We start from the raw sequence: 12,048 nt of genomic DNA on the forward strand, positions 1-12,048 counted from the left end.
TCTTCCAACTCAACTTTAACAACCATAACTTATTCGTTTCAAATCCGTTTTCGGCGTTTTTTATATGCACGCAAAGCTATTGACGAGCCCCACAATCTTACTAGCTACTTTGGACTATAGACTATCAAATTAAAATCCTTAATTCATGCAAGAAGCCCGAGATACTGCCTTTCCAATTTTACCCTATTTCGGTTCCAGCACCCATCAAGGTCTTAGATGTCATAATCAATATTATCAACCTTCAATAAGGTCAAAATTTACTTCCTCAAAGCCCAAAGCCTTTTCTTGATCAAAATACGGCCCATAAACCCTGCATTCAGAAACATCTGCAACAGGATGTTACAGAAGGTGTCTTTCTTTATGGTTGGCCAGTAGTATCTTGTTCTTAGTATTTTTTAGCGTAAAGACTTGCCTCCAGTGTGGTTCTCATGTATGTATTTTAATACTTCCATAGCTTCATGATCTTCCAAGCAGCTTAGATATGGCCCTATCATATATTTCATGTATGATACTCATTGGATCATCACAAAGCGTGAGACCCTCATTTTGGATACTTTGTCGCTCTCTTCTTCTTTTCGGATCGTAACATTCTGGTGGTATTCTATAATGGGTTGGATCCATGATCTTATATTTAGTTGTGTATTCTGAATGTTTGGACCAGGATCTTGAACATTAGGATCCTGGTGGGGGATTCGAGAATTATGTCATCGATTGTTGTGGAGTTAGCTGCTTGATCGGGATCCTGGGCGGTGAGATCTTTTCGCATCTTGGTTGGATCTTCTATTGCTAGGATTATTATGTGAGCTATTGGGATCTTGGTCTTTGGTGGGATCCTGAGGGAAGATCCTAGATTAGCTAGTGCATCTGCTTCAGAATTATCTTCACTAGCAACTTGGTTTAAGTTAATGTTTGTAAATTCTGAGGCTAACGTTTTAACTATTTGAGGGTATAATGCTAATCTTTCATCTTTGACTGCATAGGATCCATTGAAATGGTAAGTTAGTAGTAGTGAATCAGCATATACCTGGCGATCCTTGATCTGAATACCCTTAGCTAGTTGTAGCCCTATGATTAGTGCTTCATTTTATGCTTCATTATTAGTTGCATTGAATTCATAACTAAGTGACTAGGGTAGGATGTCCCCCTGTGCTTCATGTTCCCCATGCTTTCTTTTTTCTAAACTTGTTAAATTTCAAATTCTACCTCAGGTTGTAGGTCGTCACTAAATTAAGCTACAAAATCTGCAAATACTTGTGACTTTATTTCCGATCGTGGCTCGTATTTAATGTCATACGTGATGAGCTTCACCGACCACTTAGCCATTATACCTGTCATTTCTGGTTTTCTCATGACATTCTTAATAGGATAGTTAGTTTTAATGTGAATAGTATGAGTTCAACATAATGTATTAGTTTGGTGGAAGTTGTAACTAGTGCAAGTATTAATTTTTCAAGGTGAGAGTATATGGTTTCTGGATGTAAGAGTCTTTTACATACATAGTAAATAGGATGTTAATCCATGTCAAGATACATGGCCAGGACTGCACTAACGGTATTGGATGAAACTAAAATATAAAGGAGGAGTGGTTCCCCATTTAATGGTTTCACCAACAGCGATGCTGAACTTAAATATTTTTTAAGTTCTTAGAAGGAATCTTCAAGTTCTTTAGTCCATTCAAAATTCTAGTTTTTATTCAAGATATCATAGAAAGTTTTGCACCTCTGAGGATCTTGAGATGAATCTATTCAAAGCCGCCACTCTTCCTTTCAATCTATAGATATCCTTGGTTGAGGTTAGGGATTTTAAGTTGACTATGGCTTTGGTCTGCTCAGGACTTGCTATTATTCCCCTCTTAGTGACCATGTAATCGGGGAACTTGCCAACCTTCATTCCAAAGTGGCACTTGGATGGGTTTATCTTCATGTTATATTTATCTAGTATGTTGAAATCCTATTCAACATCCCTGAGGTGATCCTCTGCTTTTTTTGGGATTCACAACCATATCGTCAATATATACTTCCATGGTATCCCCCAGTTTGTCTTTGAATATTAGGTTCACTAGTCTTTGATATGTTGCCCTTGTATTTTTTAAACCAAAGGGCACAACGATATAACAATATATACTTGTGGGGGTCATGAAGGCAGTATCTTCTTAATCGGATGGTTCCATTTGTATTTGTTAGAATCCAACTGAGGTATCCATAAATGTTATTAGTTCATCGCATGTTATGGCATTTACTATAGATTCGATGTGTGGCAAAGGTAATGGATCCTTAGAGAAATCCTTATTAAGATTCGTTTAGTCCACACATACCGGCTATTTGCCCTTTTTATTCGGTACTACCACCACGTTGACCAACCATCTTGGGAATTGGACTTCTTTAATCAATCATGTTTTAAGAAGTTTTGCAACATCCTCTTAGATGATTTGGTTAGAGGTTCTAACAGTATGATGTTTACTGAGGATCCCCAATCTACCAGGATCCTCAGTAAACATCAAAAGTAAAGGAAGTTAGAACCTGAAAGGAACCAAATCATCTAAGAGGATGGTCATCCTGTTCAAAGGGTCTAATAGTATGATGTTTACTGAGGATCCTCCATCTACCAGGATCCTTCAACAAAGTGATTGGCAATGTAGAGAGTTATCACCAACCCGTCGTGGTGAGAATCTTGGATGTTCTCTCTATCCTCTTCAGCAAAGGTGATTTCTTTATTATTTGTTATTGATGTGCTCTTCCAGGGTCTTTCTTCTTTCTCCACCTTGGGTACCTTAGCGTGTCTTTTTGTTGTATAGTAAGAAATTCCACAAATATCATAACCCCTCGAAATAACGTTAGTTACTTTGGCGTCTGAATGAGGGGATCTTGGTTTTTCTGGGATCTTCCTAGGATCTTGATCCTTTTCTTCTGATCTTTCTTCACTCATTCCTATGATTTCTTTAAGATATCCTTTTATCAAGAGATAGCTAATTTCCTTCCCGAGGGTTATAAAGTCCTCAGTGATGTGGCAGAAATCTTCGTGGTACGTGCACCATTTAGATTTGTCTTTCCAACCACTTGATTTTTCTCTTGTCCTTGGCAACCTTTTTTTCTCACGAAGATCCTGCATAGCAAAGATCAGACCTGAAACATTCACAGAAAAACAATAGTCAGTTATCTGGTAAATTCATCCTCCTCCCTTTCATTATCAAGGGCATTAACCCTATGATGATTGGGTTTGGAGTATGGCTTTAGCTTATAGGGTCTTTGGTCCGAGGAATCGGCCTCCCTATTAGGATTTTCATATGAATTTAGAGTGTTGGTGCTCTTCTGAATTTCTTTATCTTCTTTTAGTTTGATGAATATTAACGCTCTACTTCTGACTTCATCCATCCTCTTGCCTGGGGTCATCACAAGAACTTCATAGAAATAAGAATCTTTCTTTAGGCCTATTTTGAAAGCCTCTACGGCGGTGTCCATATCAATATTAAGGACGTTCAATGCTTCCATGCCAAACCTGTTCACAAAATCTCTAATGGATTCCTTAGGATCCTGGACTACTCGATAAAGATCACTAGTGATCCTCTCGAATGTCCCGCTACAAGAGAACTAATTATTAAAAAGGTTAACTAAACAAGAAAATGAAGTGATGGAATAAGGTGAAACATTGAGAAGCCACTTCAAGGCAGATCCTGTAAGGGTTGAACCAAAACCATGGCATAGACAAGCCTCTTTTAGATTTAATGGGATGGGAATGATTTCCATTATCTATCTGTATTGTGCTACGCGTTCTTTAGGATATGTAGTTCCGTTATAGGGTTTCATGCTGGGAATTTGGAAGCGTTTTGGAACTTTAGTGTCAGTTATTGAGGGAGCAAATCTTGAGATTCTATGGTTGGTGGGACATACTTCAGGCATAGGTTGAACTACTCCTGGTACACTTGAGATCATTTGCCTTAATTGTTGAAGTTCCCTAGCCATGACTGGACTTATTCCTACCGCACGATCCATAGAATTAGTATTAAAGGTATTATTTTCCAAGAAGTTACCAACATCTTTGTTTTTAGGAGTAATAAAATTTTCGTCATGATCATGGATCATAGGAGTTCAATTATTTGTGGTTACATCCCCAGTCGGAACAACGACATATGTTGGGGCTGTAGTCTCCCAATGATTCTTTTAGGATCCTACGCAATCAAAATTTAGGATCTTGGGTTGCAAGATCGAGGGTGATGCTTCATTAGGTTTACGGATCTTTGGTCTTATTCTTTCCATTTCTTTGAGCAATGTCCTGTTGTACTCCTTTTTTGACTCACTTGCTGCCTCAACATCTTGACCATGGAGAAAATTTAATTGTTGGACATTAAAATGGGAGGATCCTAGAATTCCCCGAATCCTAGAGTTCCATGGCTAGTGATCAGATAGGTGCTTTTCTTGGAGGTGTTGGAAGTTTTCTTCTGATTTGGAGGTGGCGGGAGATTTTAGAGGAAATGGGAGGAATAGAGGAAGAAGATATAATTGGTTGTGTAGACATGGTTCTATGAGAATTAAGAACACCACGGTCCCATGGATGACGCCAAATTGTTTTGTTCAAAGAATAATCTAGGAAGTATCAACCAAATTGTATGAGAGTCTGTGGTGTTGCAATCAATATGAATGTAAAAGATTGAATCCAAGTGACACTAATGATCGTTACAAGGAAAGCCTTTGATCTTTGCTAGGATCTCATGTACAAAACCTTGGGAGGTGATAATGATCACCTACCTTGTTTAATCTTAATAATCAAAATGCAAATTACAGAAATGTGTTTTAGAGTATGAGTACAAGTGATTTTTTTTGTTCTACGTCTCTGTTGTATGATTTACATATGCACTTATAGACTAAGTTGACTAATTAGATGTCCAATATTCTTGGGATCCTTTTGAACAAGCCCTTAGACGTTGCTATGACTTGGCGACTCTAGATTTTAGGTTTTGAAGGGAGCGATTCTTCAGTATAGACGTGACTTGTGTTGATTATTTCTAGACATGTGAATATTAAACAAGAAATATATTCGTTAATCTTGTTAGGAAATAACATTGGTAATATGCATGATCATGACTCGTTACAACATATATATCAGGATCCTGATTATATTTTAAGATCCGGGATCCTGGACATATTTCAGGATCTCGACCCCTAACAAACCACTAAACCAAATTTGCAATTCGAAAACAATAGGGAAGAGTCTGCGATATTTTCCTACCACTCTCTTCTCCGACGAGATACCACCGTAATTTTCTCAAACTTGCCGATTTCTCATTCTTTTCTCAGATCATTAATGTTTTTTTTGTTGGTCCTCTGTCAATCAGATCTGAAATCCAAAATCAAGGGTTTTTAGATCGTTAGGGTTTCAGGGAAGAAGATGATAGGTTTCAGATCTTCGAAGATAGTGGGACTGGTTGTCTTCTTCGATGATAAAGTATTTCACATCTGATTCGACCCCGATCTCTAAGGATCTATTTCTTTGCATGAATCACACATACAGAATGCAGAGACCACGACGGTGTCTCCCCTATATCCCTTTTGAATTCTGACCAATACTCACATAAACATTGTTATTGATTTGTTTCCATTTTCTCGTTTTCATCTTTTCATGACCGCATGAAAATTCCCTAGCCCATCTACCTTCTATTTGGCATCGCAAAATCCCCACAATCAGACTAAAATCAGATGGAATTTGATGGTACTTGGCACTCGATGAAAAGCATCCTCGAGACAGCACGAAAACAAAAAAACATCAACTTAAAAACCTATGTTGTTGCTGGAGTTTTGAAAGGGATGATCTGAAACAACACTAGTGGACGCCTCCATAAAAATTCGAACACAATTGCACCGTCATTCCCAATTGGCTATTTTGATCTATTGTCGGAAACCCTAACAGGGAATCAAAAAGAAAAACAAGAAACTAGTGGCTGATTAGGGAGGATTAAGGGTGGTTGAAGGAGGTGGAGGTATAGGGTAATGGTGGTAGGCGTCGTTCAGATTCTAGGAATGGTGAGAGAGAGAGAGAGAGAGAGAGAGAAAGAGAGAGAGAGATGTACAAGAAACAATTTGGCATAAGGGGGTAACCAGTTTACCTATTCGTTTTGTCTAAAGTGTGCATTTAGACCCGACAAAATCCACCTTACGTCACCATAAATCAACAAAAATAATAATAATAATAATAATAATAATAATAATAATAATAATAATAATAATAATAATAATTTAAGGACTGATTAGACCAACTCCAGAAATATTATAGGTTTACAATGTTATTTTTTTTCCATTTTTAACATGATAAATGTAATACATTCAAATCAATCTCTAAATATTATTAAAAGACAACCTTTAATTCACCAATGAAGCAATCAGGGCCCTTGATTGTATTTCAATCCTACGTTTTTCACCATTAGATCAAATTGCTGACATCATCTTCCCCAAATAAAATTCAAACACAATTACATTTAATTATAGAATCTTTAAATTTAGCAACTATGTTATCTATTGAAGCATACCATTCTATTTATATACGAGATATCAGTTTCTCTAATTAATATTGTTCCTAATTTAACTCCCTTATTTATAGCTTTTGGCTTTAAAATTCAAATCCGTTTAACTTTTTTTTTTGAAAAAACTCATTAAATAAGCATATCAATAATTTAGTTATTAACCTATAAAATCTAATCAGATCCCATTAAATCAACAAAATATTTTAGTGTCAAAATTATTCTTAATTTATCTCTCAATATATCCCACATTAATTGAATCAATTTGAGATATTGGTTTGAATTTTAAAACTCATTAAATAATCAAGTCAATTAATTTAAAATTTTGAATCGGCATAACTGATATCTTCCTTTTTTTCCAAATGAAAAGCCGAAAATCTCCAAGATGATATCTTAGGATCCCAATTTTTTTGGAAGATAATGATTTTTTTATTCAAAAACACCCTATATATACGATTACATTGAAGTTGTTATTCTTAGGATTTTGGATTGAGTCCTACGATTTATAGTGTTTTCTTCAGTGGTCTTCTTCTCCAATTCCTTTTACCATGTTCTTTCTTTACTTTGTTCTCCTTCTTCTTCTCCAATTTCTTGCATTTACTCTATTCTTATTACCTGTTATTACTGTATTCCTGTTGAGAGGTCATAAAAAAATTAATCAATCTGTTTTAAGCATATTAGTTTCATTCATTTAGTTACAAAAACAAAATTATATCATTTATATCGCTTTTTTAATGTGTTCACCTATGTTTGTTTACGAGTCAGTGTATAATCAACGTTATATCCTCTGTTTGCAACATTCCTGAAACTTGTGTAATCGATGTTTTTAATATGTGAGGGTTATCAAATGTAATCATGAATAAAATAAAATGGTATATATAAATGAATGGAACTGGTATATTTTTATACACCATATAAAAAAATACTCCTCTACATTCAATTTTATTTGCATGATGAATGAGGGCAGAACAACATCTATGTATACATTCTCTTTACCTGAAATACCCCTACCCCTACCACTGATGCCCCCTTCTACTGCTTGATATGTTTTCTGATGAGCATCATCAAAAACTATTTTGTAGCACCCGATTCTTGGTATGTCTCTAATTCAGGAATTTTATGTATTTTTCTCTGGGACTCGACGAGTTGGCGGCCCAACTCGTCGAGTAGAGACGGGATCCGCGGGAAGTTTAAGTGACCTACTCGACGAGTCGGAGGCTGAATTGGCGAGTAGGTGTTGTTTGGGTGAAACCCTAAATTTGAGTGTTTTCAGCCTATTTAAACTTCTTATTGCAGCCTCCATCGTCCCTTATGCTCCCAGAACACCTCATATCGAAACCCTAGCCGCCTTGAGTGATCTAAGACCATTTTTGGTGCTTTTGGGTGGTTTGTGAAGCTTGAAAGGAAGGAAGAAGCTTGGGAATTCAAGTTGGGGCTTGTAGATCCAAAGATTTTATTCCATCTTCAGCTCAATCAAGGTAAATGCCCCCTGTTTTGGTCTTCCATTTGGTTGTTCATCTTTAGGGCTTAGATTTTGGGTGTATTTAGGTCTTTCTAAGCCATTTTCGGATTTGTGAATTGATTCATGGGGTTCTACTTTTAGACCTGAGTCATTGGAGGGGTCTCATGGCATAAAGGTGCCAACTTTATGGCCATGAGAGCCCCATGCACATTGTAGAGCACCTTTTGTGGATTTTTGAGCCAAAAACCACATGTGTGTGCACCAAGTTTGGAACTTTATGTATAAAATGGACATTAGGAGGCCAGATCTATGGTTTTGACGTGTTAAGACCCATTTAAATCGACTGTATAGTAAGGGTCAAGAAGGGACTCGACGAGTTGTTCTTGGAACTCAGCGAGTCGGCGTGTAATGACCACTAAATCCTTTCTGTGGTTGGACCAGTGGTTCGGGAAGGAAGTCCCGTAAATGTTTAGACTCGTAAAGGGACCTGGAAATCATGGGACTCGACGAGTGTATGAACAGACTCGGCGAGTGCAAGGCAATCTCCCAACTTATGAAGACGAACTCGACGAGTTGTTCATACAACTCGGTGAGTCGCGGACTGGACATGTTCATAGGATGAAGGAGAACTCGACGAGTTGTTCATACAACTCGACGAGTCGGATGAACGTTAATTCGATGATATTATAGAAGGGAAATCGTCGAGTCTTTGCTAAACTCGACGAGTAGAGTCGGGAGGAGGGTCAGATGAAAGGAAAGGGACTCGACGAGTTGGCGGCCCAACTCGGCGAGTCAGGTCAACTAGAAGTTGACTTTGACCTTGACCAGGGGTAAATTAGTCACTTTACCCAAAGATTAGTTAGCAGTGTTTGACTAAGTGTCTTTATGGGAATTGCAGCCCGGGAGTTACCGAAGCAGCAGTCGGACATTTCCCGATCAGCATTTCAGCAGTCAGCCTTACGAGGTGAGTTACCTTCCAGTAGGGGTGGGTCTACGGCACCAATGTCGACCCACCAGTAGGTGATTATGGTTGAGATGATTGCCTTTGTGATAATTATCTGGTTGATATGATCGTGCTGAGATATGTACTAGTAGTAGTAGGGCGCACTAGTCCCTAGTTACAGGTTGAAAGATACCGAAGACGGTTACTGGTTGAAAGATACCGAAGGGGTGGATAGAACCCACGCATGCATAGTAGTATGTTTATGATATGTTATTGTATGATTCATTATGCTTATGTTATGATCATGAAACCAATATGTTTATGATATGGATTATGTGATAGGGATAAGGGGGGGGGTTTAGCTCTCGGGTACCGATTGGAAGATACCGAAGGGGAGGGTAGCTCCTGGTTACCGGTTGAAAGATACCGAAGGGGAGGATAGCTCCTGGTTACCGGTTGAAAGATACCGAAGGGGAGGATAGTTCCCAGTTACCGGTTGAAAGATACCGAAGGGGAGGGTAGCTCCCGGTTACCGGTTGAAAGATACCGAAGATTCTGTGCTATGGGTATGATGGGGGAACTCACTAAGCTTTGTGCTTACAGTTTTAGTTTTGGTTTCAGATACCTCTTCGTCCAAGGGGAAGGAGCCGGCGGTGTAGCAGCGCATCACACACACACACATGGTTTCCGCATGGAGTTTTCTGGGAATGTACTCTGATTTATTTTACTTTTGACAATATGATTTTCAGACACTTCGATATGTTTCTTTTTACAAATGACATGGCATGGGAAATGTTTTGGAAAAATTATGTTGTGAATTACTTAATCAAAAATGAAATTTTTGGGCTTGAAATTTGGGATGTTACAAGTTGGTATCAGAGCCCTGGTTTGAGGGATTCGGACACACCCTCGGGGGTGTCTGGACTCAAACCGAGGGATTAAAAGATTTTTACAAAGAAAACGGTTTCTAAAATTTTAAGTTAAATAGTTTTGAGAAAGAACAAGGTGTGTGATGCGTGCGACCGGCCGAGCTCAAGTAAGTTTTCCCGAAGATACCCATACTTGTTATGATAAGTTATATGATATATGATTCTGAGAAACTGCATGCTAGATTAGTGCTAAGGATCTAGGAGGATGCCTTGTATGCGTGATATATATGATTCTGAGAACTGCATGCTAGATTAGGGCTAAGGATCTAGGAGGATGCCTTGTATGCCTGATATATATGATTCTGAGAACTGCATGCTAGAGTAGGGCTAAGGATCTAGGAAGGATGCCTTATATGCCTGTTGTATGAGCTGTATGCTAGGACTGTTTAGTCACCAGTAGGATGGCCTGTATAGGTTATGCCTGAATTGGTTACTCAATGCACGAATGCTGATTGCTTTGTGCTATAAGGGTTCTGGCTAACTTTAACTATCTAGTGATCGAATATGTAACCGTATTCTCAAGCTAGATAGGGAAGGATAGCAGGGACCCCTTGTGCAGCTGATTACGGAGAGTAGGTCGGAGCGTGCCCTAGGAAAGCCTAGGACGAGATTAGTGGAAAAGGGTATCGGTAAAGGGACTTGGGAAGTTGACGTAATCCTTGTGGAAAGTACGGATATATGTGGAAGGTAGTATGGGCCCGTACTACTGGAAGCAGAGGATCCGTACTCGAGTCAAGGAGGGCCGAAATGGAACCAGGAAACTTGGATGGTGTGTGAGACCTCTCGGGAGTATGTATCATCCTGACGTTTATGTGTTTATTTGCAGTATGGCAATCACACGACATGGAGCGGGAGGTTCAGGAACAGGATCAGGCTCGGGTGCAGGACCCGAGCAGGTTGATGATGGGCTACGCGAGTTCATCACGTCTGAGATCACGAGAGGCATCCTTGAGTCGACCACGATTATTTTCGGGTCGATCAAGGAAGGGATTGTTGAGCTGATGGAGGATCGCCTCCGAACATTCAGGAGTGACTTGGCGACCAGCCAGTCGGGTACGCGCACATCGTCCTTCAAGGACTTCATGGGGAGTGGCGCACCAGACTTCCACGGGGTGAAGGACCCCATTGTCGCTAGGAGAGGGATTGCAGACATTGAGTCTGCACAGTTGACGAGCTTCTGTCCCGAGGGGTCGAAGGTTCGATTTGCTGCAGGATGCTTGAGGGACAGAGCTAGAGACTGGTGGGAGTCAGTTTGTGATTACTTGGGAGCCTCAGCCATTGAGGCTATGACCTAGTCCGACTTTGTGACCAGGTTTAGGGCGAAGTTGCACCGGCTGTGGAGCTCCAGCAGCTGGCCAGGGAGTTCCTAGACATGAGCCAGACCACGAAGACTGTGGCGGAAATCACCGCCAAGTTCCGGGAGAGGGCTTTATTGGTGCCCCAGTACGCAGGAGATGAGGATATGAGGAGGACCCGATATCACGACATGTTGAGAGTCGATATCAGGGAGCATGTCAGCTTCTCGGCATGTCCAACCCTGGACTCCATGATTTCCAGGGCGCGGGAGAGGGAAATAGATTTGGAGCACCTCAGGAAGAGGAAGGCAGGGACTGAGCAGGTTACAGGGGTTTCGGGGAAGAAAACCAAAGGATTCGACTCTAGGTCGAAGGGCCAGCAGGGTCGGGACCGCTGTGGGAAATGCGGTCGGTCACATGAGGGAGTTTGCCGCACTGGGTCGGGTTCCGGCTGCTATAAGTACGGCAAGACTAGGCATTTCGGCAGGGATTGTACTGCCCCTGCTTCCACGGTTCAGACATCAGACCTGATTTGCTTTCATTGCGATCAGAGGGGCCATAAGAAGGCCAACTGCCCCAGATTGATAGCAGCAGCAGCGGCGCCAACTCAGGCGAGTGCTAGGGTTATGGATAGCCGGAAGGCCAAGCCAGAGGCTCCAGTGGTGCAGAGCCGAGCATTTCAGCTGACAGCCGAAGAGGCACACACCGCACCCGATGTGGTGACGGGTACGATTTCTTTCTTATGCTTTTATGTTATGTATGTGCTCTGTTTAGGATCGTTCCATGTGAACGGTATCCCAGTTCAGGTATTGTTTGATTCGGATGCTACCCGATCATTTGTCTCTCTTGCGCTTAGCAAGAAGTTTCCTGAGTCTTCAGGCATGTTGGATTGCCCTTTTGAGGTCGAGATT

At 40.3% G+C, this 12,048-nt stretch overlaps 1 protein-coding gene across 1 annotated transcript; it reads right to left on the reverse strand.

Moving 5' to 3' along the window:
* Positions 1 to 2,601: 2,601 nt before the first annotated feature.
* LOC145104061 (uncharacterized) lies at positions 2,602 to 3,743 on the reverse strand. The gene is made up of 3 exons (XM_079041341.1): positions 3,645 to 3,743; positions 3,380 to 3,587; positions 2,602 to 3,122 (listed from the first exon to the last, which is right to left on the reverse strand). Exons 1-3 carry the CDS (start codon positions 3,741 to 3,743, stop codon positions 2,602 to 2,604), a joined length of 828 nt encoding a protein of 275 aa, XP_078897467.1.
* Positions 3,744 to 12,048: the final 8,305 nt, after the last annotated feature.

Source organism: Lactuca virosa, chromosome 4 (genome assembly GCF_052849685.1).
Source record: "Lactuca virosa cultivar CGN04683 chromosome 4, Lactuca_virosa_CGN04683_v6, whole genome shotgun sequence".
NCBI lineage: Eukaryota > Viridiplantae > Streptophyta > Magnoliopsida > Asterales > Asteraceae > Lactuca > Lactuca virosa.

Bases quoted from the DNA above. Each gene is read 5' to 3' on its own strand.
- LOC145104061 (XM_079041341.1), bottom strand. From the start codon at position 3,743: ATGGAAATCATTCCCATCCCATTAAATCTAAAAGAGGCTTGTCTATGC. The intron at 3,588-3,644 runs GTTTCACCTTAT...TTTAATAATTAG, and splicing joins CCTTGAAGTGGCTTCTCAAT to TTCTCTTGTAGCGGGACATT. The intron at 3,123-3,379 runs GCAAGAGGATGG...TGAATGTTTCAG, and splicing joins AGTTCTTGTGATGACCCCAG to GTCTGATCTTTGCTATGCAG.